Source organism: Somniosus microcephalus, chromosome 5 (genome assembly GCF_052327205.1).
Source record: "Somniosus microcephalus isolate GS21.2 chromosome 5, FLI_Smic_1.0, whole genome shotgun sequence".
NCBI lineage: Eukaryota > Metazoa > Chordata > Chondrichthyes > Squaliformes > Somniosidae > Somniosus > Somniosus microcephalus.
Window position 1 is genome coordinate 135,518,618 of NC_140991.1, and position 26,557 is coordinate 135,545,174.

General features: G+C 47.2%; 1 protein-coding gene across 2 annotated transcripts in view; it reads left to right on the forward strand.

Moving 5' to 3' along the window:
* gabbr2 (gamma-aminobutyric acid (GABA) B receptor, 2) overlaps window positions 1-26,557 on the forward strand; it is a 1,824,974-nt gene that overhangs the window by 1,174,683 nt on the left and 623,734 nt on the right. For both annotated transcript variants that reach the window (XM_085988269.1, XM_085988271.1), the window contains exon 5: window positions 18,624-18,689. In XM_085988269.1, coding sequence (XP_085844395.1) covers window positions 18,624-18,689 — 66 coding nt within the window. The remainder of the gene's footprint in view (window positions 1-18,623; window positions 18,690-26,557) is intronic.

Here is a 26,557-nt window from a genome sequence, read left to right on the forward strand (position 1 = left end):
AACCCTCTGAGTGAAGAAATTCCTCCTCATCTCAGTCTTAAATGGCTGACCCCTTATTCTGAGACTATGCCCCCTAGTTCTAGACTCTCCAGCCAGGGGAAACAACCTCTCAGCATCTAACCTGTCAATCCCCTCAGTATCTTATATGTTTCAATGAGATCATCTCTCATTCTTCTAAACTCCAGAGGGTATAGACCCAATCTACTCAATCTCTCCTCATAGGACAACCCTCTCATCCCAGGGATCAAGCTAGTGAACCTTTGTTGCTCCGCTTCTAAGGCAAGTATATCCTTCCTCAGATAATGAGACCAAAACTGTGCACAGTACTCCAGGTGTGGTCTCACCAAGGCCCTGTACAATTGTAGCAAGACTTCCTTACTCTTGTACTCCAACCCCCTTGCCATAAAGGCCAACATGCCATTTGCCTTCCCAATGGCTTGCTGTACCTGCATGCCAACGTTCTGTGTTTCCTGTACGAGGACACCTAAATCTCTCTGCACACCAAGATTTAATAGTTTCTCACCAATTAAAAAATATTCTGGTTTTCTATTCTTCCTACCAAAGTGAATAACCTCACATTTCCCCACATTATACTCCATCTGCTACTTATTGCCCACTCACTTAACCTGTCTATATCCCTTAGCAGGCTCTTTGTGTCCTCTTCACAGCTTATTTTCCCACCTAGCTTTGTATTGTCAGCAAACTTGGATATATTGCACTCGGTCCCTTCATCTAAGTTATTAATATAGATTGTAAATAGCTGAGGCCCCACTGGTTACAGCCTGCCAACCAGGTAAATGACTCATTTATCCCTACTCTCTGTTTTCTGTCCATTAACCAATCCTCTATCCATGCTAATATATTACCCCCAACCCCATGAGCCCTTATCTCGCATAGCAACCTTTTATGTGGCACCTTATCAAATGCCTTTTAGAAATCCAAATATACTACATTCACTGGTTCCCCTTTATCTACCCTGCTAGTTACATCCTCAAAAATCTCTAATAAATTTGCTAAACACGATTTCCCTTTCATAAAACCATGTTGACTCTGCCTAATCATATTATCATTAGCACTGTTACCACTTCCTTAATAATGGATTCCAGCATTTTCCCGACAACTGATGTCAGGCTAACTGGCCTGTCATTCCTTGTTTTCTCTCTCCCTCCTTTCTTGAATAGTGGGGTTACATTTTCTGCGTTCCAATCCGCTGGGACCATTCTAGAATCTAGGGAATTTTGGAAGATCACAACCAATGAAACCAAAGTGTAGATGAATGGGAATAAATAGCATTGAGGAGTGACCGGATGCAAGAAATAGTATCTGGTAGAAAGTATTGAGTGGGGTGCATGCTCCAGCAGAGAATAAATAATTCCATGGCCAATATTGTAGAGATTTGTTATTGACAATAATTTGAATTAAATTGAAGAATTCAACTTAGGGTGAATGGGAAGATTGAAAATAAAAATAGAATTTTTGTACAGGGTGCATGTAAGGCCCAGACTGAGACTCTGCCACAAAAGTGCAAAAAATATTTTTTTTACAACATAAAAAATGGAGTGGCGCCTCCATTTTAACAAGGCATTGCGGTGTAATGAAATATGAGGAGTGTTCCAAATAGCTGCATTGTATACATCATGAGGTAGCAATTTCAAGCTAGCCTGGGGTCTGCAATAGCGCCATCCAACCTGGGTACCTATGCTCGGGGCTGAGAAATGTAGCCTGCTTTTACCTTAATGGAATGACATCAACTGTAGATACACAGTTCTCTTTCCATCAAGGATGACACTTCTGAGCCTAATTGAATTGACCTCTATAGAACCAATGATAATGGTTCCTTGTCAGATCTGATTCTTTTTCTGGATCTTTAGCTTGGAAAGGTTGCCTTAGATATCTTTCCAGTCACTGAGATTTTGTAGCTAATTGCAATGTAGGACACAAGTTTTAGGGAAACTGTTTAAAAAACCTAGGAAAGATTTATCTGTGTGCAAGGTGCAATGACATTGAAATACCTTTGTAAAGAATGTAAATCCAATCCCCCATCCACCGATAAACTGAAAACAGTTTACTTGGCTGAATAGAAACTGAAATATACCGTATGGTTGGACAGATGTCAACTTCCACAACATTATTATTTATATTTAGTCCTTGAATAAGTTAAAGAGGCTGTGGGCTAAGAGCATTGATATACTGATGCACACTGTAAGACAATTGTAGAGCATCGGTTCTCACCAGTGATTTTCTATATGGTGTGTTCACAGCCAGACAACCTGGGCAAGCCAATCATTCCACATTGCTTCCACATGCTTCCTTGAAGCTGGCCATGAAGTGGGGTTAACAGCGACCTGAGAGCAGGCGTATAGCTGGCAATTTGAAAAATATACACACATCAGCTGATTTGTTGCCCATTCTTATTGGCTTATATCCCTGGGACTCAAAAATAAACACCAGCCTTCCAGATATCATTGTACCTACCCCTTCTGTCCTCTGGATCAGCATAAACAAAATAGCAATGAGCAGTTTCCTGAATCACTAATCACAGTCACTGAGATATTGAAATAAATTTGTACACATTTACATACATCTCACACACCTTCCTCACACTCATGTCTGGGGACATCCCATACAACTTCTGACATCCATGCTTGGGAATATCGTGTATACCTCCCTGTGCTCATATTGTGTACTTTCTTATACGTATGCCTGGCCCAATCTCTCATTGGGGAATATTGTGTTGCGTCAGAGAGAAAAAGGACCGAAGTAATATCAGAAAATCTATTATAAAATGAAGCAGAAGCAAATAAATAAATAATGAGTACAATACTTTTGTAAATTCTATTTATTTTTAACCTTTATTTTATGAAAAGCATTCAACCAATGTCTTTCATTTGCTACAAATGCACAATAGATGTCAAACAGTAGGGCTCGATTTTAATAGCAATGAGGAGGCGGGTTTGGAAATTGGAAAAAATGGCTTCAGACTGCCAACCCGCCTCCATCCCTCCCCCACCCGATTTTCGTGAGTGGCGGGTCAGTCGCTCCCAAACTGACCCAACAGGAACCGGTGGAACAGGTTGTTAAGGCAATTAACATGTCGTTAACTGCTTGCTTAACCTTATTTTAAAGGGCAGATCATATTTTCATGCTTTTTCAGGATGCAGCCCGCTTTCATCAAAACACGCCTGGTGAATGGAGGACCTCAATAGTGGACAGCTGCTCAAGCAGCTTTACAGCGGTCCTGCAATGTCTCATTCTTTCACATGCCACAACTTAGTGGCTTGAGGGTTGGGAGACATTTTGTTGCTCAACTAACCTTGTGAGGTTAGAGTCTGACATCCATCTGCTGTGTCAGCTCCTTTGTCTGAGCGCTCACAACCTCCATTCCTTGACTGAGATATCTACCAGCGGTATGGGCTCCATTTATATTTCCTCTCATCCTGGTCATCATAATCGGAGGAGCAGCAGCCGTGTGGCTCAGCGCAGGTCTTCCTCTGAAGAAGAGGAGGAGGACGAGGAAGAAGAGGAGGAGGTGCTCCTTGCGGGCCTTGTTGTGACCAATGCAGCATCCCTCCAGTTCACTGCTGCCCGTCAAGCAGGGGATGCACTCTGCCACGCCACATTCGCATAGGCTTACTCTTCAAACATAGGTGGCTACCATATGGCTCTCTAATTGTAGGCAACCTTCCTCCAACGTCATACATCACCTCTGCTATAACCGGTTCTTTCCTATCGCTTTCACCATCATCATTACAAATGCGAGTCACCCTGAGCCCTCAATGTGCATTTGCCATTTCCCAGAACACATAGGCCACACATTCAACTGTTCGGCATCACTATTGTTTACTACATTGACAAAAGGATCACAATGCAAACTCTTAAGTAGAAGCAGAAAAATAATTACATTACACCAAAGCGAGTCCCCTTGTGACTAATAGTGCTTTATCTTCCTCTTACGCGTGCTTCTACGTGGTGGTTCCCCTGTGGCTTGAGCAGATGTAGAGGCACCTTGTTCACTTGGATGCTGTGCCTGCTTAGACACCTTTGGCAGGCGTCCTCTGGGTTTGGGAGCGTGGGAGGGCTCTGCAACAATCTGCTCTTCCTACGGCTGTGCAGGGGCTGAAATGGCCATCTCAGTTGGCTGTGCAAAGTGGGTCTCTGAATGAGAGCTCTGCAGTGGCATGGTCATGTGAGCGCTTGGAGAGGAGCCCACACTTCCTTGTTGGCTGCCACTAACATCCCTCTCATGGGTCAGCTGCACTTCAGTGCTAGCACGTGGCTGGAGAGCACCTTGCTGCACATCAGGGGGGCCCTGAGGTCCCGTCTCTCTACTGGCAGTCCTCATCACAAGGATATCCATGAAGCTCTGGTGTCTGTGCTCAATAGCTGCCCATCTCTCCTCCAGAGATGACAGTCTATTTTGAACAGTCACCATGTTTTCGTTACTCGGGCGACATGCCCTCCATGGACGTTGCCATCCTATCCATGGAGGTACATTCATGTGCCATTGCCTCCACAACGGCAGTGCTGATGTTAGAGATAGACTCCTCCATTCTCTGCACACTCGCACTTACCCTGGAGGCAAACCCTTCCAGAGATGCTCCTGCACTTGTTCCTGGAGTTCCCGAACTGATCTCTTTCTGGATGGCCCCAGAGGCACAGTGTCTACATGCAGCTGAGCAGAGCTAAGAGAGTCCTGCGACCTCTGACAAGGACTCTCCACTGCTGTCACTGTCTGCACCACCTGCTGATGCTCACTTGTGAGCTGTAATACAGCAGGTGACACTACACTATGTCGCGAAGGCCCCGCTGAGGTGTGCGTTGCTGCACTGGTGCTGGGTGCGCTGAGCCCTGGTGACACTGCTCCCTCAGAGGCTGCAGGTTCCTCTGAGGAGTCGTCTGGCTGTTCCTCCTGGACAGTGAGGAGGGGGGCGCTCAATGGTCCTGTGGGAGAGTAAGGCATGAGCTAGACATCTGATTTTGATGTAGCAGACACATCGGGCTAGATTTTCGTGGAGCCGTCAGGCGGGGTTTCAGGCATGTGGCGGGGGGGGGAATCCCAAATTTGGGGGCCCCAACACCATCCCGCCCAAAACCCCGCCCCACATAAGTTTCAGGGGCGGCGGGTACCACCCCGCACTGGGACCCGCCGAAACCAGGCGGGAAGGGATTAGTGCCAATTAACTGCCTGTTAACAGGTAGTTAACAGGCAGTTTTTAGCCTAATCCCTATTTTGAGGGGTTTCGTGTGGGTTTCCCGACGGCTCCAAACCACGGCAGGTTAGAGCAGGCAGGACGTCGGGTTGAAGGAGTTGGAGGGGTCGTGATGTCGGTGCTCAGGTGAGTGATGGATGCATGAGTGTAAAGGTAAGTGTGTTTGGTGTGTCTAAAGTGTGTAAAGAACTTTTACTTACCTGTACTTACCTTCACAGCCTTTCTTCCTGTAGCCGTCGGGTGCCCATCACTCACCCGGAACTTAAAGCTGAATGGCTGCAATCTGTCAAAAGTGACAGCCTGCAGCTTTGAGTGCCGGTAAGAGTTCTAACTGAGTCTGTGCAGAATGATTCATGGTAGAAGTAAGACTGTCAGTGTTTGACAGCTTCAAACAGCTGTGAAACACTGATATTTCATCTGTCAAAAACTCTTGACAGATGAAATTGCAGTCTGTGACGTCACCTGTTGCCGGGTGGCCCTTAATTGGCCTGCTGAGCCCACTGGGTGGGCTCAACAAGGTCAATCAAGGGAAAATCGCGCGGATTGGCCGGACGTCGAAGTAGGCGGGTCAAAAACCCAAAAGGGGAAGTCCCGCCTTCTTCCCGACAGCTTCGGGAAAATCGACCCCATCCTTTTGTGCAGATGATACAAAGGGAATCTCTATGAATATCATATGACATTGCAGTCAATCATTAAATGTAAATGAGAGGGATGAAACTCTATTCTGTCACCAGCTTCATTTAGTGCTCCCGTCTCTCCATCGCCCACTTCCACATCCTCGCCACCTCTGAAGATTTTGCGCGCTGCCTCCTCAGCACTTCTCAACAATGCAAGGGTTGGTGTGCCTCCTCTTGTCTGTGCTCTCTCCCTCTTATTGTGAGCTATCTTTTCCTGCAAGGAGGGACACAAGCGGAGTTTCAACCACAGTGATGGGGTGAGTATGAAGAATCCCTAACATAGAAGCTTAGAGGGAGATCAATATGGAGTGAGGTGCCAAGAGGAAGCTACCTCCCTGTGCGTTGTTAGTTGTTGTCAATGCATAACAGTGAGAGCAAGTGTGAGGGGTGCATAGGCATGATGGTGAAGTGATTCATTACAGAGAGTGAGATGGATAGGTAAGGGTACAAGGGAAGTAAGGGTAAGGTGGGATGTGGAGGAGCAGGCTTACAACGCAGAGTGCTGATGATAAGAAGAGAAGGGAAGCAGATTGAAGGTAAGTGTGATGTGATACTCACTTTTGATGATCGCAGAAGATCATTAAAGTCTTTCCTGCACTGGATCCATGTGCGTGGGCTCACCTCCTCAGCAATGCGCAGCCAGGCTGCCTTGGTTTGCTGAGGAGGCTTCCTCCGGCCATCCGGAGGGAAGAGAATCTCCCTGTGCCCTCTTACTGCCTCAGCAAGAGCTTGGAGGGACTCCTCATTGAAGCATGGAGCTGCCATGCCTGTGGAAGCATTCTTTCTTGCTCTCACACATGCACAAACCAGCAGAATCAACAACTGAAAGGCAGAGGCTGCATGGGACCATTAAAAGCATCTGCAATAATGACATCATCAGAGGCAGCTAACAGTCCCGATCCCAGGCATTGGACTGGCCAGCGCGCCCCAATGAAAATAACAAGGCAATTGAATAAAAATGTCAAAACCGGAGCGGATCCAGCCGGCAGCGTGTCCGATCCCCACCCACCATGCAACCCAACTCCAAGCCGCCTCCTGAAATAAAATCGCGGCCGTAGAGTGCGCTGGTCAGAGCTGGAGTACTGTGTCCGGTTCTGGTCACTGAGACACATCGCCGATTTTCCTTTCCATGGACTTCAATGCTGATGTTGAATTTCACCCCGTATGTATTCTACCTACAATGTTCTTCTGCCTGCTCCAAGGACAGAAAACACAATGGCCAGAATTTTCCCAGTGTCGAGCGTGCGGGTTTGGGGGCGGGTCAGCAGTAAAAATTGCTGAAATTGCCAGCACATTGGGAACCTGCCGTCATCCCACCGACTTCCGCATTTAACTCGGGCGCGTTTCCCACCGTGCCACGGACTAACTAGGCAGAGGCAGGTGACCTCATTGAAGTACTTAAATGCTTGTTGAGAGAACCTTAACATGCTTTTTATCATCAGGTTTTGGCTTTAACTTGTTGCGCACGGGATTCACACATCTCGGGAACCTCGCCTGTGAAGGGGAGGCGGAAACTCAGTGGCCATTGTGCGAGGGCATTAAGTGACAGCTGAAAAAACCACATACATACTCACAACTTACACCTGCTTCTTTGCCAAATGGAAAGGTTCTTGCTGACTCCATTTTGTGCAAAGATTAAGCGGTCAGGAGTTTGCAGGTCATTTCTGAAACCTCGGAAGCCACTCTCACCACATTGCTACTCACTATCAGAACATTGAGGGATTGTGCCTCTGACCTCCACTTTACCTGCCATCTATTAGACCAGCATGGGTGCCGCTTATGCTGTCTCACCTTGGACCTCAGAATTGGACAAAGATGAGCCCCAACACCAGCCTCACCAACAGCAGCAGCAACCACAACAGCAGCCTTCTCCTCAACCACCTGATGCTCCACAGGAGAGAGGGGGTCAGCACCGCGCCAGAGGTGATACCCCAACACAGGGTATACAGGCAGCGGATGAGCGTCCTGGGCATGACTGAGCAGCAGTGTTTCAGGAGGCTCAGGCTATCGCGCCGGGTCATCGCAGACATTTGTAGCTTGCTGAAACAGGACCTGCTGCCCAGAGGAGCTGGTGGACATGCCTTACCAATGGCTGTCAAAGTCACCACTGCCCTCAACTTCTTCGCCTCAGGCTCCTTCCAGCGATCTGCAGCAGACATTTACAGGATCTCGCAGTCAGATGCCCGCAAATGCATCACCCAGGTGACCGATGCCATGTTTCACAAGTCAGCCACTTATGTAAACTTTGCCACTGATGAAGTTAGTGTTACTGAGCAGGCACTCGGCTTTTCAGCTCTGGCTGGTTTCCCACAGGTGCAGGGCGTCATTGACTGTACACATGTGGCCATCAAGGCACCCCCACATCACCCAGGAGTATGTGTGAACCATAAGGGCTTCCACTCCCTCAATGTGCAGCTCGTCTGCAACCATAAAAAGATCATCATGCATGTGTGTGCCAGATTCCCAGGGAGCTGTCATGACTCTTCCATGCTGCGCCAGTCCACCCTCCCTCAACTCTTCACACCTCCAAACAGACTTACTGGCTGGCTGCTTGGAGACATGGGCTATCCACTGAAGATGTGGCCGATGACACCCTTGAGGAGGCCAAGTAATGAGGCCAAGGAGCATAAGAACATAAGAAATAGGAGCAGGAATAGGCCACTTGGCCTCTCGAGCCTGCTCTGCCATTCAATAAGATCATGGCTGATCTTGGGCTCAAAGCCACTTCCCCGCCTGCTCCCCATAACCCTTCACTCCCTTATCTTGCAAAAATCTGTCTATCTCCACCTTAAATGTATTTAATGACCCAGCCTCCACAGCTCTCTGGGGCAGAGAATTCCACAGATTTACAACCCTCTGAAAGAAGAAATTCCTCCTCATCTCAGTTCTAAAAGGGCGACCCTTTATTCTAAAACTGTGCCCCCGAGTTCTAGATTTCCCCTCGAGGGGAAACATCCTCTCTGCATCTACCTTGTTGAGGCCCCTCAGCATCTTATATGTTTCAATAAGATCACCTCTCATTCTTCTAAATTCCAATGAGTATAGGCCCAGCCTGCTCAATCTTTCCTCATAAGTCAACCCCCTCATCTCTGGAATTAACCTAGTGGATTGTCTCTGAACTGCCTCCAATGCAAATATATCCTTCCTTAAATAAGGAGACCAAAACTGTATGCAGTACTCAAGGTGTGGTCTCACCAATACCCTGTATAGTTGTAGCGTTATAATGAGAGCCACATGTCCACCAGATGTGTCATACAGCAAGCAATCGGCATGATGAAGGTGCGCTTCCGATGTCTCGACAGATCTGGAGGAGTCCTTCAGTATGCACCAGCCAGGGTCACCAGAATCATCGTCGTATCCTGCGCGCTGCACAACATAGTGCAGCAGTGAGGATTGGAGCTGCATGAGGAGTAAGGCACAGAGTGCACAGCCTCTACAGAGGAGGAGGAACAGGTGGAAGACGAGGAGGATAAACCTGATGTGGAGATGGCACCAGCAGCGCATTACTGCATGAGAGGCCCAGGATGGCCTCATAATGGACAGATTTACTTAACTTGCCGCAATGCACCCATATGGCTCCCAGTTGCTGGACTAACTTCCACCTCCATACCCCCCTCCCCCTGCCCCAACAATACCACAAAGCAGTCCTACAAAGACCAAGCCATTCTTCACACCCAAACCCCCATTGCTCGAGGTTAAGTAATGTCTCACCATTCATTCCAAGTGACAAAGCCACTTCCCAGGTTGTAGGCAAAAATGGACAAGATGGGAAAGTTGTGCAAAGAAATAAATTTACGTGCGTCATAAATATAACTGAACCGTAACAATAACATTTTTTATACACCCTTGTGCATGTAGGATTGTGTTTTTTTCCTTTTCCGTGTGCTTCTACGAGGTGCAACCCCTGTGGCTTCAGCAGAGGTAGAGGCAGGCTGCTCACTTCCCTGCTGCGACTACACTGACACTTTTGGCGGATATCCTCTGGGTTTTGGAGTCTGTGAGTGCCCTGCCAAAGACTGCTCCTCCTGCAGCTGTGCAGGGGCAGACTCGGCCATCGGGATCTGAGGCAGGATGTGGGGCTCTGACTGAGGAGGAGGCAATGAGGGAGAAGTGGGAGCGCTTTGAGAAGATCCCCCACTTCCATGCCCCCTCTCACCATCATCCCTCTCATGGGCCACCTGCATTTGCCTGCTAGCAAGGAGCTGGAGAGCACCTTGCTGCACATCAGTGCAGCGATGAAGGCCCAAGATTATGTTAGTATCCCTCCTCGAGAGGAAGTCAATTAGTGTCTGCCATCTGCTGTTCACAGCAAGCATGATCTCGTGTGACTGGCGCATTAGCTGCTCCATGCAGGTGGCCATCCTTTCCATGGAACAGGACGTTGTCACCATCGCCTGCGAGATGGTGGTGCTCATGTTGGAGATGGGCTCCTCCATTCTCTACTGTCACACTCATCGCGACTGCAAAAGCTGCCAGAGCCTCATGCAATTGTTGCTGCTCCTCCAGGATCACCCGCTTTCTCGATGGCCCCTGAGATTCAGCAGCTGCATGCAGCTCAGCAGAGCTTGGAGCGTCCTGCGCCCTCTGGCGAGGAGTCTCCACTACTGTCCCTGCCAACACCATCTGCTCTTTCTCACTTGTGATGTGTGAGACACCAGGTCCTTGCACAGGACCCACCGAGGTGTGCGTATCTACACTGGTCTAGCCAGCTGCACTTGACATTCAATGGGAGTACGATCGCCAAGTTCCCCTACCATCAACATCCTGAAGGTCACCATTGACCAGAAGCTTAACTGGACCAGCCACATAGATACTGTGGGGGGGAAACTTCATTCTCGCCTGGAAAGCAGTCAATATCCTCGCCAACTGCCGTTAACGGCTGCCCAAAATGGCCGCCGCACTAAACGAGGTAAATTGATGTGGGGGGCATGGAGGTAGGTGGCACAGCGTTAACCTTAGATGCAACACTGTCCTGATGATGTTGCACGAGGGATCCAGGACCAATTTGTCATCCTGTTGCGGCGTTGCTGCTTCCCCGAGCATCTGTGTGTGAGGCTGTGAAGCTCGCAATGCACTGTGGGCAGTGAGGAGCTCTGAAATTTAAAGGGGCCATGCACATTGAAACAAGATAAAATAAAATGCACTAATTCAATACATTTTTCAGCATTTTCTGTCTTTTAAAAAAATAATCAATATTTGAAAGAAATTTCAAATGTCAATAATTCAGCACTTAGGAATTACCTTCCTAAACGCAACAAATGGGAAAACTGCCTCAGCACTAGCACAAATGGCTCAGCACGCCAGAGAAGGGGCACCTAGGGTCTTGCACACAGCACTCCAGCTTTGTGCAGGGGGTTAACACTGCAAGACTGGTCCTCTACTCACTGGGCCCAGGAGGCCCTCCAGAAAGAACAATGTGGGAGTACATTACCAAGGCCATCACTGCCAGCAGTGTCACCCCCACCACTTGGCACCAGTGCTCAAAGAAGCTTCATGACCTCAGACCACTGGTGGTGGTCTGACTTGAGCACTAGGTTCGAAGTTGCTCACCAACTGACATCACCACGCTGTCATTTTTTTTTCAGGGCAAAATGAGCAACCAATATGGTGGTCGCCGCCAGGACGGCCTCCAGCTGGCGCAAGAGCGGCGGCCGCCATTTTTTTAACGCATCGCTGGTGCTACCAGGTGGCGGTAAGGGCTTCAATTTCTCACCCTGTGACTACAAGAGCAGGTCAGAGGCTGGGTATTCTGCGGTGAGTGACTCACCTCCTGACTCCCCAAAGCCTTTCCACCATCTACAAGGCACAAGTGAGGAATGTGATGGAATACTCTCCACTTGCCTGGATGAGTACAGCTCCAACAACATTCAAGAAGCTCGACACCATCCAGGACAAAGCAGCCCACTTGATTGGCACCCCATCCATCACCTTAAACATTCACTCCCTCCACCACCACCGCACCATGGCTGCAGTGTGTACCATCTACAAGATGCACTGCAGCAACTTGCCAAGGCTTCTTCGACAGCACCTCCCAAACCCGCGACCTCTTCCACCTAGCAGGACAAGGGCAGCAGGCGCATGGGAACACCACCACCTCCAAATTTCCCTCCAAGTCACACACCATCATGACTTGGAAATATATCACCGTTCCTTCATCGGCGCTGGGTCATAATTCTGGAACTCCCTCCCTAACAGCACTGTGGGAGTACCTTCACCACACAAACTGCAGCTTTTCAAGAAGGCGGCGCACCATCACCTTCTCAAGGGCAATTAGGGATGGGCAATAAATGCTGGCCTTGCCAGCGACGCCCACATCCCAGGAATGAATAAAAGAAAAGGAGCTGAAATTCTCATTAATGTCTCTACAGAAACAATGGCAGTTTTCATCTAATTTCTTTGTAGTGAATGTTGCTCTTTTCTACGTTAGGGCCATCACTGTTTGAGAAGCAATACTCCTTCACTTTAAACACTTTCGGTAGCCAAATGCTGGAAGAGGCAGAGTTCGTTTAAGAATTTTTAAAACATCTTATTGTAGAATCTCTTTCTTTCAAACATAAAAATAGCTTCACGTTAAGATTTTATTCTCACTTATAACGTATGTATTTGTAGCTGCACATATTTGCCAACATTAGTTTCAATTATGTGTTTCATGTGCATCTTGGTAAGTGTGATGTGTGACCCTCTGGCTATATACACTTGAAAATGTTTTTTCAGAACTGTAAAATGGGAAAGAAAGATTTTCTGTTGATTAAACTAGGTGACAAAAACAATCCCGTTGTGATATTGCTGGCTATCTATTGCATGCCTGGCATCTTTTTCCATTCTTTTAATAAGGTACACTGCTGTAACTTACTTTGTTTTTGGAGAGCTCAGCGGGCATGCTATTAAATGCTTTAATTCTTTATCAGTTTGATTACTGTAATGCTGTGCAATGTAATGTCCCTCCTTCCCGAATCAGACATAGAAGTGCATGAGTCGGCCAGCTGCTGTGTTCCATTAGGATTCCTGAGAGGCTCCTGCTGCCGACTGTACCACTTGTGCTTCTGCAGGGGCAGCCTAACACTGGAATTTGTTTGGCTTTAAGTGAGTCGAATGTAATAGGCCATAAGTGAAGCAACACTCCCAGGTGAAGGCTGGTGGCATTGATTTAGTCTGTTCTGGCATTGAATTAGATCATAGCTGACCTGTACCTCTACATGGGCATTGATGGTAAGCAGTTTGTAGACTTGAACACAGTGTGAGGGATGTCATTCTAAGTGTCAGACGTGATTGGTACAGTGCATTCTGAAGGTGTGGCTGGCACCTTTTATATCACCTGATCTCATAAGATCATAAAACTTTTTTCTGGCACTCGGTGGCCCTGTGTGTGGTGTTGGGGTTGGCATTCACTGCCCTGACTACCTCCTTGTACTGCCCATGAGCAGCTCTCTTTGATCGATTCCAAACGGGCCTCCTTCCTCTGCCTGACCTCCTTCAGTGGCACTTTGCCAGCTACATTGGTGAACATGAGGGCTTTCTGCCATTCCATAGGTCTCAGAGATATTTTTGGTAAGAAACCGTCATTAGGCTAGATGCCTGGCCGAATAAGCTGCCACAGGCTTTTAAATCCTGCATCAGGGGGCTAGCCTGTGCCTCCCAAAGGCAAGCTTCCAATCAGTGCCATTGTCGGAATGGCTAGATTCCTAACTAAAGGACTGAGGTCGAGTCAGTCTATCAAACAATCGATGTTTAATACTATTCAACAGAGTTTAATGCGAAAATACAGGAGAACTAAATTACAGGTCTGTACTCTTAGCTGGCTCCACGAGGACTGGCTAGGGCGGCTCCCCAGCCTAACGTCATGACGTCATCACATTTTCCCGCTGCTGGAGGATCACATGATCAACGTGATGACGTCATCGCGTTTGGTCTCATTCTTAAAGGGACCGCGCTATGTACATGCAATAATATGAACAAAGATACAGATTCATTCTGTAGCTAATAATTTGTTGAAGATAATTATGTACATTAGATCAGAGTCCCCTGGTGGCTCTGCCACATGCACCCCCCCAGAATTGTCTTTAACAGTAAAAGTCAATCGACTAGGAGGTCTGACAAGCCTGTCACAGCGACTCCTGTATTCTTGGAGTGGACGTTGTTGAACAGCTGGCAGGCTGGCGGATGGAAGCCGTGGGCCTGGCGTGGATGCAGCAGGAGGTCGACCACGTTGTGGTGGCTGTGCGGTCTCTACTGGCCGGTCGATGTCCAGGTGTGCCGGTTTGAGACGGTCAATGGATATGTGGTTGGGTTTACCACCGATGTCTACGGAGAAACTCTTGTCGCCTGTCTCCAGTACGCGGAAAGGGCCTGTGTAAGGGGCCTTGAGCGGATCCCTATGGGCATCATGATGAATGAATACAAATTCAGCATTCTTTAGCTCCGCTGGTACGTGTGAAGATGGAAGGCCGTGATGCGAAGTTGGGATAGGCGCAAAAGCCTTGGCTGTTTCCCGGTGGTTGCTGAGTTGGTCGGCTGCGGACCACAGCTCAGTTGGAAGCGGCAGGAAATCTCCCGGTACGCGGAGTGGCTGGCCGTACACGAGCTCCGCGGCGGACGATTGCAGGTCCTCTTTGGGTGCCGTGCGACCCAACATGACCCACGGAAGCTTATCCACCCATCTGGCGCCTTGGAGGCTGGCCCTCAGCGATGCCTTTAACGATCTGTGGAAACGTTCACACAAACCCGTTTGCCTGCGGGTGATAGGCCGTGGTGCAGTGAAGCTTGGTGCCGAGACCCTGGGCCACAGCGTTCCAGAGCTCGGAAGAGAACTGTGGACCGCGGTCTAAAGAGATGTCCGCCGGAACGCCGAAACGTGTGACCCACGAGGAGAGGAATGCTAGGCGACATCAGCGGACGTAGTAGATGCCAAAGGAACTGCCTCTGGCTATCTAGTAGTACGATCGACCATGGTGAGGATGTGTGTGAACCCCTGTGACGGTGGAAGCAGCCCGACGAGGTCCACGTTGACATGGTCGAATCGACGTTCTGGTACTGCGAACGTGGCCAATGGGGCCTTGATGTGACGTTGCACTTTAGACTTTTGACAGATGACGCAGGTGTTAGCCCAGTCGTGGATATCCTTACGCATTCCTCTCCAGACTAACTTAGCCGACATTAATTTTTGAGATGCCTTCACGCCAGGATGGGAAAGCCCATGTATGGCGTCAAAAACTTTGCGGTGCCAGGCAACTGGAACGATCGGGCGGGGATCTCCCATGGAGACATCGCAGAGTAACGAGGTGCCTGCTGCGTGGAATTGCACATTGGCCGGTTGGAGGCTAGAGATGTTGGTGCGATACGCCTGTGTTTCAGGGTCGGATGCCTGATCGGTGGCCTTGAGGGCATAATCGATGCTCAGCTGGACCGCCCGTATGGTCACGTGAGAAAGGCAATCAGCTACCAAGTTGCCCTTGCCAGCTACGTGTTGGATGTCTGTTGTGAATTCTGAAATGAAAGTTAGCTGTCGCTGCTGTTGAGCCGACCACGGTTCGGCAGTCTTGGCCATGGCGAAGGTCAGTGGTTTGTGATCTACAAACGCAGTGAAGGGACGTCCTTCTAACAAAAAACGGAAATGGCGGATAGCCAGGAACAGCACCAGCAACTCCCGGTCGAAAGTGCTGTATTTGCGTTCATTGCGCCGAAGTTGGCGGCTGAAAAACGCCAGTGGTTGCCACGTCCCATTGACCCACTGTTCCTGTACGGCACCTATGGCATAGTCGGAAGCGTCGGTGGTAAGGGCGATGGTGGCACCTGGCAGAGGGTGCGCCAACATAGTTGCATTGGCTAGAGCGGTTTTTGTGTTGTCGAAAGCGTTGTCCATTTCGACTGTCCAGGCTATTGTATCCTTTCCAGCCTTGCCTTTGAGGGACTGCATGAGTTGTGCTGCCTTCGGTACAAAGCGGTAGTAGAAATTCACCATGCCCAGGAATTCTTGAAGAGCCTTGGTGGACTGCGGCCTTGGGAATGCCGTAATTGCTTCGACCTTTGATTGCAGCGGAACTGTGCCCTCCGAAGTAATGCGGTGGCCCAAGAAGTCAATCTGCTGTAGGCCAAACTGACACTTGGCCGGGTTGATTATGAGGCCATGTTGGCTGAGGCACCGAAAGAGGGTGCGTAGATGGGAGACGTGTTCCTCTTTGGTAGAGCTGGCTATCAGGGTGTCATCGAGGTAGACAAATAAAAACTTAAGATCCCACAGGACCGAGTCCATTAGTTGCTGAAAAGCCTGGGCAGTGTTCTTGAGCCCAAATGGCATCCGTAGAAACTCGAACAGTCCAAAGGGAGTGATGACTGCAGTTTTCTGGACGTCCGGCGGGTGTACGGAAACTTGGTGGTAGCCACGGACGAGGTCGACCTTGGAGAAGATTGAGTTTCCCGCCAAATGGGCGGAGAAATCCTGAATATGCAGGATCGGGTACCGATCGGGAGTAGTGGCGTCATTAAGGCGTTGGTAGTCCACGCATGGCCGCCATCCGCCGCCAGGCTTCGGGACGATGTGGAGAGGCGAGGACCAGGGACTATTCGACCGTCGAATAATCCCTAGCCGTTCCATCGTGGCAAACTCTGCCTTCGCAACCGCGAGCTTGCCGGGTTCCAGGCGCCGAGCTCGTGCGTAAACTGGAGAGCCAGTCGCAGTAATGTGGTGTTCGACACCATGCTTAGTGGCCGAGGAGGAGAAAGTGGGCTTGGTCAGCTCCAGGAATTCACCTAATAGGCGGGTGAACTCGTCCGGCGAGGGCAACGCGCAGGAGACAGTGTGCGACGTTGCGGAACTGTGGAAGCAAGGGATGGAATGGAAGGTGGCCGCGTTAACCAATCGACGATTTCTTACATCCACCAAGAGGCTGTTGGCGCATAAGAAATCCGCGCCGAGGATGGCTTGCGAAACCTTGGCTGTGATGAATTCCCACTGAAACCATTGCCCGCCGAAGCACACCTGGACCCGCCGTTTGCCAAAGGTACGAATGGCCCCGCCATTAGCTGCCTCGAGGGAGAGGCCGTGCCTCCCAGACTGAATATCGAGTGCTGAGGCAGGAAGGATGCTACACTGCGCCCCGGTGTCTAAATGCCTCTGCTTATTACACTGAAATTCTGTATCCTTCCTGATGGGCAATGTAATGTAGTGGGTATGGCACTGAACGAGCAGCTCAGAGTTTGGGAGTTCAAGTCCCACCAAGGTAAGTTGTGAAATTGCATTCTATAAATCTGATCATGTTTGGACTGACAGCAGAAAAAATTACCACAAAAGCTACCAGGTATCTTGTAAAAACACAACTGGTTCACTGCTGTCCTTTGGGGAAGGGAATCTGCTACTCCCAGCCAGTCTGACCTACACATTGGGTGGTTGACTCAGTTGTAAAAAAGAACCATTATGATGATGAAGGCCCACCACCACTTTCTTAAAACAACTAAACATGAGCAATAAATGTAACCTAGCCAGTGTCACACACATCGCAAGAACAAGTGAACTCCCTCTTTAACTTTTCTGTATTTCCCCATCTCCCCTGTCTATCCAAATAATTTTTTTATATAGGGACTTTTTGATTGATCAACCTATGCATTGGCTAGTCACACCATAAAAGTAAGCAACTTGTGAACTTTTTTTGTGTCCAAACTTGTGGCCATCTCCATAGCTGCTGCTGCTGTCTTCCCTGCCCTTCAACTCACAGCTCTCTCTCTCTCACCCATCCCATTCTCTGCAGTTTCTCCCTCATCTTCCTCTCTACCTTCAGTGGGCGTATCTTGTCTATGAAGCCTACCACCTGTTCCCTCGATTCCCTCCTGTCGCTGTTCCTAATCACCTAACTTCATAGTATTAGCCCTTCAAGCTTGCCAATGTGGCCAACCTGCCTCTCTCCTCTGACACAGACCCTATCTCCTTCCAGACCACTGTTAACCCTTGCTCAATAGACACACTCTTAAGCTCTTCATTCTCTACAACTATTGCCCCCTCTCAAGACTTCCCATTCTTTCCAATGTCCTGGAACTTGTCGTGGCTTTGCATGAATGCTACCATTTTTCTCATCACTACTTATTCAAGTCCCTCAAATCTGCATTCCAACATGCCCACAGCACAAAGACCACACTGGCCAAAGTCACAAATAACAACTGTGATCGTAGCCCTCTGTCTCGCCATCTTTTTTCTTTAATTTGCTATTAGAACTTCAGTTGCCTAGGCCTTAAACTCTGGAACTCCCTCCCTAAACCTCTCCACCTCTCTACCACTCTTTCCTCCTTTAAGATGCTCCCCTACCTCTTTGACCAAGCTTTTGGTCATCTGACGTAATTTCTTATGTGATTCGGTGTCAAATTTTTGTCTTAAAATACTCCCGTGAAGCGCCTTGGCACGTTTTACTACATTAAAGGCGCTATGCAAATACAAGTTGTTGTTGTTGTTATATTTGTAAGCTGAACACATTTGATTGACATGCATTTGAATATGTATGTAACAACTCATTCTGTTAGTTTGCTATTAATAGGGTCTATTGGTAAATATACCACCAGTTCCAAGATGTGAAAATATCCTAAACAAATTAATTCAAAAACCTGAAAGAGTGCCAGTTATATCAAACTGTGTATTTTTATTGGTTCTATGGCCTATTGTATTCACATTGTTCTCATATAGTCTCTCTAACCAAACACACTATATTTTATATCCACTTTCCTTTCTAAATAATTATACTTTCTTTCACTGCAGGATAATGATGTCCGAATTATTCTTGGCCAGTTTGACGAAAACATGGCAGCGAAGGTATTCTGCTGTGTAAGTATAAAGCAGTGGCATTAGCGTTAATCAACATTAATTGTTCCATACATCAAATCGAATGAATAGTAAGAAAAATTGTAACAAAACATTGAGCTTGTGTCGATAATTGCTTATTAAATGAAGCAGAAAGTGGGTATACAAGCATGTAAAATAAGCATAGTTGCTATTTTTATGTTGTTTCCAAACAAAGAGAAATAACGACTAATGGAAGTCCCATGAAAAAATGTGAATTGCTTGACAGAATTAAATAATAAATAAATTCAAACAGAAAAGACAAGGTGAGCTATTTACAGTCATACACAAGGTTATTCAAAAATATGTTTGTTTTTGCACCTGTATGAATTGATGGATGAAAAAGACATTCCTTATCTATTTAAGAAGCAGTAATTATGTGTAAACTTCTCTGGGTTACATGTAAAGCTGCAATAAAAGCTATATTGCAGCCTGACATAGATAAAAAAATTGGTACTGAGATATTGACCTTAAATCAGCAGTCTTTACAACTGTTGGTGAACTGCTTACAGCATTTCAGTGAGGTCTGGCCATATATATTTCTCCAAAGATGTGCAGGTTAGGTTGATTAGCTATGATAAATTGACCCTTAGTGTTAGGGGGATTAAATACGTGGGGTTACGGGGATAGGGTGGGATATGTGTTGGTGTAGGGGTTACGGGGATCGGGTGGGATATGTGTCGGTGCAGGCTCGATGGGCCGAAATGGCCTCTATCTGCACTGTGGGGTTTCTGTGATTCTGTGATATGTTGACCAGTATTTAAACTTTTGATTGGAGAACTAACAAAAACTATTCTAACTGTGGCAGGCAGAGAATCCCAGGTCACAAACCTAAGACCTAGGAACATTCAGTCTGGGAATCTAGTAGGACCCAGACTGCTAATATTGAAAATTAAAAATTGCAAACAAAAAATTCAGTGTAATACTAAATATCTATTTTCCTCACCCAGGCGCTCCCATGAATTCCTCCATATGCTTATGGAAGGAGTCACGCAGGGAGGTCCTCTTCCCTTCCCATAGGCGGAAGAGACCTCCCTAGGAGATCAACACAGCCTGGTTGCACATTGCAGAGGAGGGCACAAGTAGGGACGTGGTCAGGAGAACCTGGGTGCAGTGCCGCAAACGTTTCAATGATCTCAGTAGATCACGAAACGTTAGTACAAAGCCACACTCAACCTCATCCTGCTGTGCTTCTCATCACATCCCCATCACTCTGCCTTCCCTACCCTACTCCTGCACATCCTTACTCACACCAACTTAGCTTGCACCTCCATCCATCCCTCTCCATCTACATTATCACATCCCCATCTCACTAGCCACCCCTCACACTCACCCTCATCCTAGTGCAATCATAACAGCTAACAACACACAAGGATAGGCACTTGGGTGTTTTATGCAATGTTCATGTAAAGGTTCTGTTAATGCGGTGTCAAACATTGAAACCTTTATTTTCAACAATTTGTGTTCTTGGACAGATTTGTGTGCACCTTTGGAAGTGGCTTAGTGAGTTGCAGTGAATGGTGAGACATAACGGTACCCCCCGTACTGGTGATGAGTGTGAAAGGAATGACTTGGGCATTGTAGGGATGCTTTATGGTGTTGGTGTGGGGTGGTGCCAACCTGGTGCATCATGTGGCAGCCAGGGTGTACAGTGTCAAGTGAAGTAAATCTGGCCATGTTGATGCCATCCCTAGACTCCCGGGCAGCAATGGAAACATAGAAAAATAGGAGCAGGAGTAGGCCATTTGGCCCTTCAAGCCTGCTCCGCCATTCAATATGATCATGGCTGATCCTCTATCTCAATATCATATTCCCGCTCTCTCCCCATAACCCTTGATGCCTTTCGTGTCTAGAAATCTATCTATCTCCTTCTTAAATATATTCAGTGACTTGGCCTCCACAGCCTTCTGTGGTAGAGAATGCCACAGCTTCACCACCCTCTGAGTGAATAAATTTCTCCTCATCTCAACCCTAAATGTCCTACCCCGTATCCTGAGATTGTGACTCCTCGTTCTAGACCCCCCAGCCAGGGGAAACATCCTCCAAGCATCTAGTCTGTCTAGCCCTGTCAGAATTTTATATGTTTCAATGAGACCCCCTCGCATTCTTCTAAACTCTAGTGAATACAGGCCTAGTCGACCCAATCTCTCCTCATACGACAGTCCTGCCATCCCAGGAATCAGTCTGGTGAACCTTTTCTGCACTCCCTTTTATGGCAAGTATATCCTTTCTTCGGTAAGGAGACCAAAATCGCACGCAGTACTCCAGGTGTGGTCTCACCAAGGCCCTGTACAACTGTAGTAAGACATCCTTGCTCCTATACTCAAATCCTCTTGCAATGAAGGCCAACATACCATTTGCCTTCCTAACTACTTGCTGCACCTGCATGTTTGCTTTCAGTGACTGATGTACAAGGACACCCAGGTCCCTTTGTACATCAGCATTTCCCAATCTATCACCATTTAAATAATACTCTACCTTTCTGTTTTTCCTACCGAAGTGGATAACTTCACATTTATCCACATTATATTGCATCTGCCATGTATTTACCCACTCACTCAACTTGTCTAAATTGTCTTGAAGCCTCTTTGCATCCTCCTCATAACTCACAATCCCACCTAGTTTTGTGTCGTCAGCAGACTTGGAAATATTACATTTGGTTCCCTCATCCAAATCATTGATATATATTGTGAATAGCTGGCGCCCAAGCACTGATCCCTGCGGTACCCCACTAGTCATTGCCTGCCACCCCAAAAAAGACCCATTTATTCCTACTCTCTGTTTCTTGTCTGTTAACCAATTTTCAATCCATGCCAGTATATTACCTCCAATCCCATGTGCTTTAATTTTGCACACTAACCTCTTATGTGGGACTTTATTAAAGGCCTTCTGAAAATCCAAATACACCACATCCACTGGTTCTCCCTTATCTATTCTACCAGTTACATCCTCAAAAAACTCCATCAGGTTTGTCAAACACGATTTCCCTTTCATAAATCCACGTTGACTTTGTCTAATCCTGTTGATATTTTCTAAGTGTCCTGTTATCACATCCTTTATAATAGACTCTAGCATTTCCCTATTACTGATGTAAGGCTAACCGGTCTGTAGTTCCCGGTTTTCTCTCTCCCTCCTTTTTTAAATAGTGGAGTTACATTTGCCACCCTCCAATCTGCCAGAACTGTTCCATAATCTATAGAATGTTGGAAGATGACAAGCAATGCATCCACTATTTCCATGGCTACCTCTTTTAGTACTCTGGGATGCGGATTACCAGGCCCTGGGGATTTATCAGCTTTCAGTCCCATTAATTACTCCAGCACTATTTTTTTACTAATACTAATTTCCTTTAATTCCTCCTTCTCACTAGACCCTTGATTCCCTCGCATTTCTGGGAAGTTATTTGTGTCCTCTTCCGTGAAGACAGAACCAAAGTATTTGTTTAATTGCTCGCCATTTCCTTGTTCCCCATTATAAATTCTCCTGTTTCTGACTGTAAGGGACCTACATTTGTCTTCACTAATCTCTTTCTTTTTACATACTTGTAGAAGCTTTTACAGTCCACATTTATGTTCCTTGCAAGTTTACTCTCATATTCTATTTTTCCCCTTCTTAATCAATCTCTTGGTCCTTTTTTGCTGAACTCTAAATTGCTCCCAATCCTCAGGCTTGCTACTTTTCCTGGCAACTTTATATCACTCCTCTTTGGATCTAATACTAACCTTAATTTCTTTTGTCAGCCATAGTTGGGCCACTTTTCCTTTTTTGTTTTTGTGCCAGAATGGAATATATAAATGCAATTCATACATTCGTTCCTTAAATGTTAGCCATTGCATATCCACCATCATGCCTTTTAATGAAGCTTCCCAATCTGTCATAGCCAACTCACTCCTCATACCATCGTAATTTCCTTTGTTTAGATTTAGGACCCTAGTTTCGGATTGGACTTCTTCACTTTCCATCTTAATGAAGAATTCTATCATATTATGGTCACTCTTCCCTAAAGGACCCCGCACAACAAGATTATTAATTAACCTCTTCTCATTGCACAATACCCAATCTAGGATAGCCTGTTCCCTAGTTGGCTCCTCAATGTACTGGTCTAAAAAAACATCTCGTACACATTCCAGGAATTCATCCTCCACAGCATTATTGCTAATTTGGTTTGGCCAGTCTATATGTAGATTAATGTCTCCCATGATTACTATAGTACCCTTGTTACATGCATCTCTAATATCCTGTTTGATGCAGTCCCCTACATTACCACTACCACTACTGTTTGGAGGCCTATAGACAACTCCCACCAATGTTTTCTGCCCCTTGGTGCTTCTTAGCTCCACCCAGACTGATTCTACATCTTGATTTTCTGAGTCAATATCCTTTCTCACTGTTGCTCTGATTTCATTTTTTACTAACAATGCCACCCCATCTCCTTTTCCTTTTTGCCTGTCCTTCCTAAATATCGAATATCCTTGGATATTCAGCTCCCAGCTTTGGTCACCCTGCAGCCATGTCTCCATAATTGCAATTATATTGTATCCATTTACATCTATTTGTGCTGTTAATTCGTCTACCTTATTATGAATGCTTTGTGTATTCTGATACAGTGCCTTTAGATTTGTCTTTTTAATATTTTTAGACATCTGGGGGGAGAAATTCGGTTGTTAGCGCCAGTGATTAGTGCCTTTGCTGGGAGTGTACTATAGGCCCCCAAACAGTCAGGGGGAGATAGAGGAACAGATATGTAGGCAAATCTCAGAGAAGTGCGAAAATAATAGGGTAATAATAGTGGGGGATTTCAACTTCCCCAATATTAATTGGGATAGTCAGAGTGTGAAAGGCTTAGAGGGTGCAGAATTCTTAAAGTGCATCCAGGAGAGCTTTTTGAGCCAACATGTAGAAAGTCCTACAAGAGAGGGGGCGGTACTGGACCTAATTCTAGGGAATGTAGCCGGGCAAGTGGTGGAAGTGTCAGTAGGAGAGCATTTTGGCGACAGTGACCATAATTCGGTGAGATTTAAGGTGGTCATGGAAAAAGACAAAGACGGCCCGGAAATAAGGGTTCTAAATTGGGGGAAGGCCGAATTTAATATGATAAGGCAGGATCTGGCCAAAGTGGACTGGGAGCAGCTACTTATAGGAAAATCCACATCAAAGCAGTGGGAGACTTTCAGAAGGGAAATAGAGAGTACAACGCCAACATGTTCCCGTAAAGGTCAAGGGTGGGACCAACAAGCAAAGGGAACCTTGGATGACAAGGGATATACAAAAATGCATTAGGAAAAAAAGGGGGGCTTTTGGCAGTTACAAAAGACTAAAGACGGAGGAAGCCCTAGAGGAGTATAAAAAGTGCAGGGGCATACTTAAAAAAGAAATTAGGAGGGCGAGGAGGGGCCATGAAATAACACTGGCGAGCAAAATAAAGGAAAATCCTAAGATGTTTTATAAGTATATTAAGGGCAAGAGGATAACCAGGGAAAGGGTAGGGCCCATTAGGGACCAAAGTGGCAATCTGTGTGTAGAGCCAGATGATGTAGGCGGGGTTTTAAATGAATTTTTTGCATCTGTGTTCACTACGGAGAAAGACGATGTAGACATAGAAATCGGGCAAGGGGACTGTGATATACTTGAACATATTAGCATCGAGAGGGAGGAGGTACTAGCGGTTTTAGCAGGCCAAAAAGTGGATAAATCCCCAGGCCCGGACGAGATGTATCCCAGGCTGCTGTGTGAGGCAAAGGAGGAGATTGCAGGGGCTCTGACACAAATTTTCAGAACCTCTCTGGCCACAGGGGATGTACCAGAGGACTGGAGAACAGCTAATGTAGTACCATTATTCAAGAAGGGTAGCAGGGATAAACCAGGGAATTACAGGCCAGTGAGCCTAACATCTGTGGTAGGGAAATTATTGGAAAAGATTCTGAGGGACAAAATTAGTCTCCACTTGGAGAGGCAAGGATTAATCGGGGATAGTCAGCATGGCTTTGTCAAGGGTAAATCATGTCTGACCAATCTGATTGAATTTTTCGAGGGGGTGACTAGGTGTGTGGATGAGGGAAATGCTGTGGATGTTGTATACATGGACTTCAGTAAGGCTTTGGACAAAGTCCCGCATAGGAGACTGGTCAAGAAGGTAAGAGCCCATGGGATCCAGGGTGCCTTGGCACGTTGGATCCTAAACTGGCTGAGTGGCAGGAGGCAGAGGGTGATGGTCGAAGGTTGCTTTTGTGACTGGAAGCCTGTGTCCAGTGGGGTACCTCAGGGATCGGTGCTGGGTCCCTTGCTGTTTGTGATCTACATAAATGATTTGGATGAGAATGTAAAAGGTATGATCAGTAAGTTCGCAGACGACACAAAAATTGGTGGGGTGGTAAATTGCGAGGTGGAAAGCCTCAGGCTACAGGACGATACAAACGGGTTGGTCAGATGGGCGGAAAAGTGGCAAATGGAATTTAACCCTGAAAAGTGCGAGGTGATGCATTTTGGACGGACAAATAAGGCAAGGGAATACACAATGAGTGGTAGGACCCTAGGAAGTACAGAGGGTCAGAGGGACCTTGGTGTACATGTACATAGATCCCTGAAGGCAGCGGAACAGGTAGATAAGGTGGTTAAAAAGGCATATGGGATACTTGCCTTCATTAGCCGAGGCATAGAATATAAGAGCAGGGAGGTTATGATGGAGCTGTACAAAATGCTGGTAAGGCCACAGCTGGAGTACTGTGTGCAGTTCTGGTTGCCTCACTATAGGAAGGATGTGATTGCTTTGGAGAGGGTGCAGAGAAGATTCACCAGGATGTTACCTGGGATGGAGCGCCTCAGCTATGAAGAAAGACTAAACAGGCTGGGGTTGTTTTCCTTGGAGCAAAGAAGGCTGAGGGGGGACCCGATTGAGGTGTACAAAATGATGAGGGGCATAGATAGGGTAGATAAAGAGGAACTTTTCCCCTTAGTAGGGGGGTCAATAACAAGGGGGCATAGATTCAAGGTAAGGGGCAGGAGGTTTAGAGGGGATTTGAGGAGGAACTTTTTCACCCAGAGGGTGGTTGGAGTCTGGAACTCACTGCCTGAAAGGGCGGTAGAGGCAGGAAGCCTCACAACATTCAAGAAGCATTTGGATGAGCACTTGAAATGCCATTGCATACAAGGCTATGGACCAAATGCTGGAAAATGGGATTAGATTGGACAGAGCTTGATGGACGGCGCAGACACGATGGGCTGAAGGGCCTCTTTCTGTGCTGTATAACTCTATGACTCTAAAGAGGCCGAGAATTGGGGTGTTACCCAATTTTCGGGCGGGCGCAGTGAACCCAGCGCCTCGTGCCATATCACAGAAACCCCACAGTGCAGATAGAGGCCATTTCGGCCCATCGAGCCTGCACCGACACATATCCCACCCGATCCCCGTAACCCCTACACCAACACATATCCCACCCTATCCCCGTAACCCCACGTATTTAATCCCCCTAACACTAAGGGTCAATTTTTTATCATAGCCAATCAACCTAACCCGCACATCTTTGGACTGTGGGAGGAAACCGGATCACCCGGAGAAAACCCACGCAAACACGGGGAGAATGTGCAAACTCCACACAGACAGTCGCCCGAGGCCGGATTTGAACCCGGGTCCCTGGCGCTGTGAGGCAACAGTGCTAACTTGAGTGGGCTTTTAGCGCCGGCGCTAAATCTTAGCGCCCGCTTGCGGGCGCAGGCAGATCATGGCATCATTTCAGTGTGCAATGCCTTTTTGGCGCCCCGGACCGGAAATTCAGTGGCGCCCCCCTCTGTTCCGACCAGCGCAAATAAGGACAGCTTCCTGGAATGTTCCCCAGTCGCTCTCGGGCTTAGGGGGG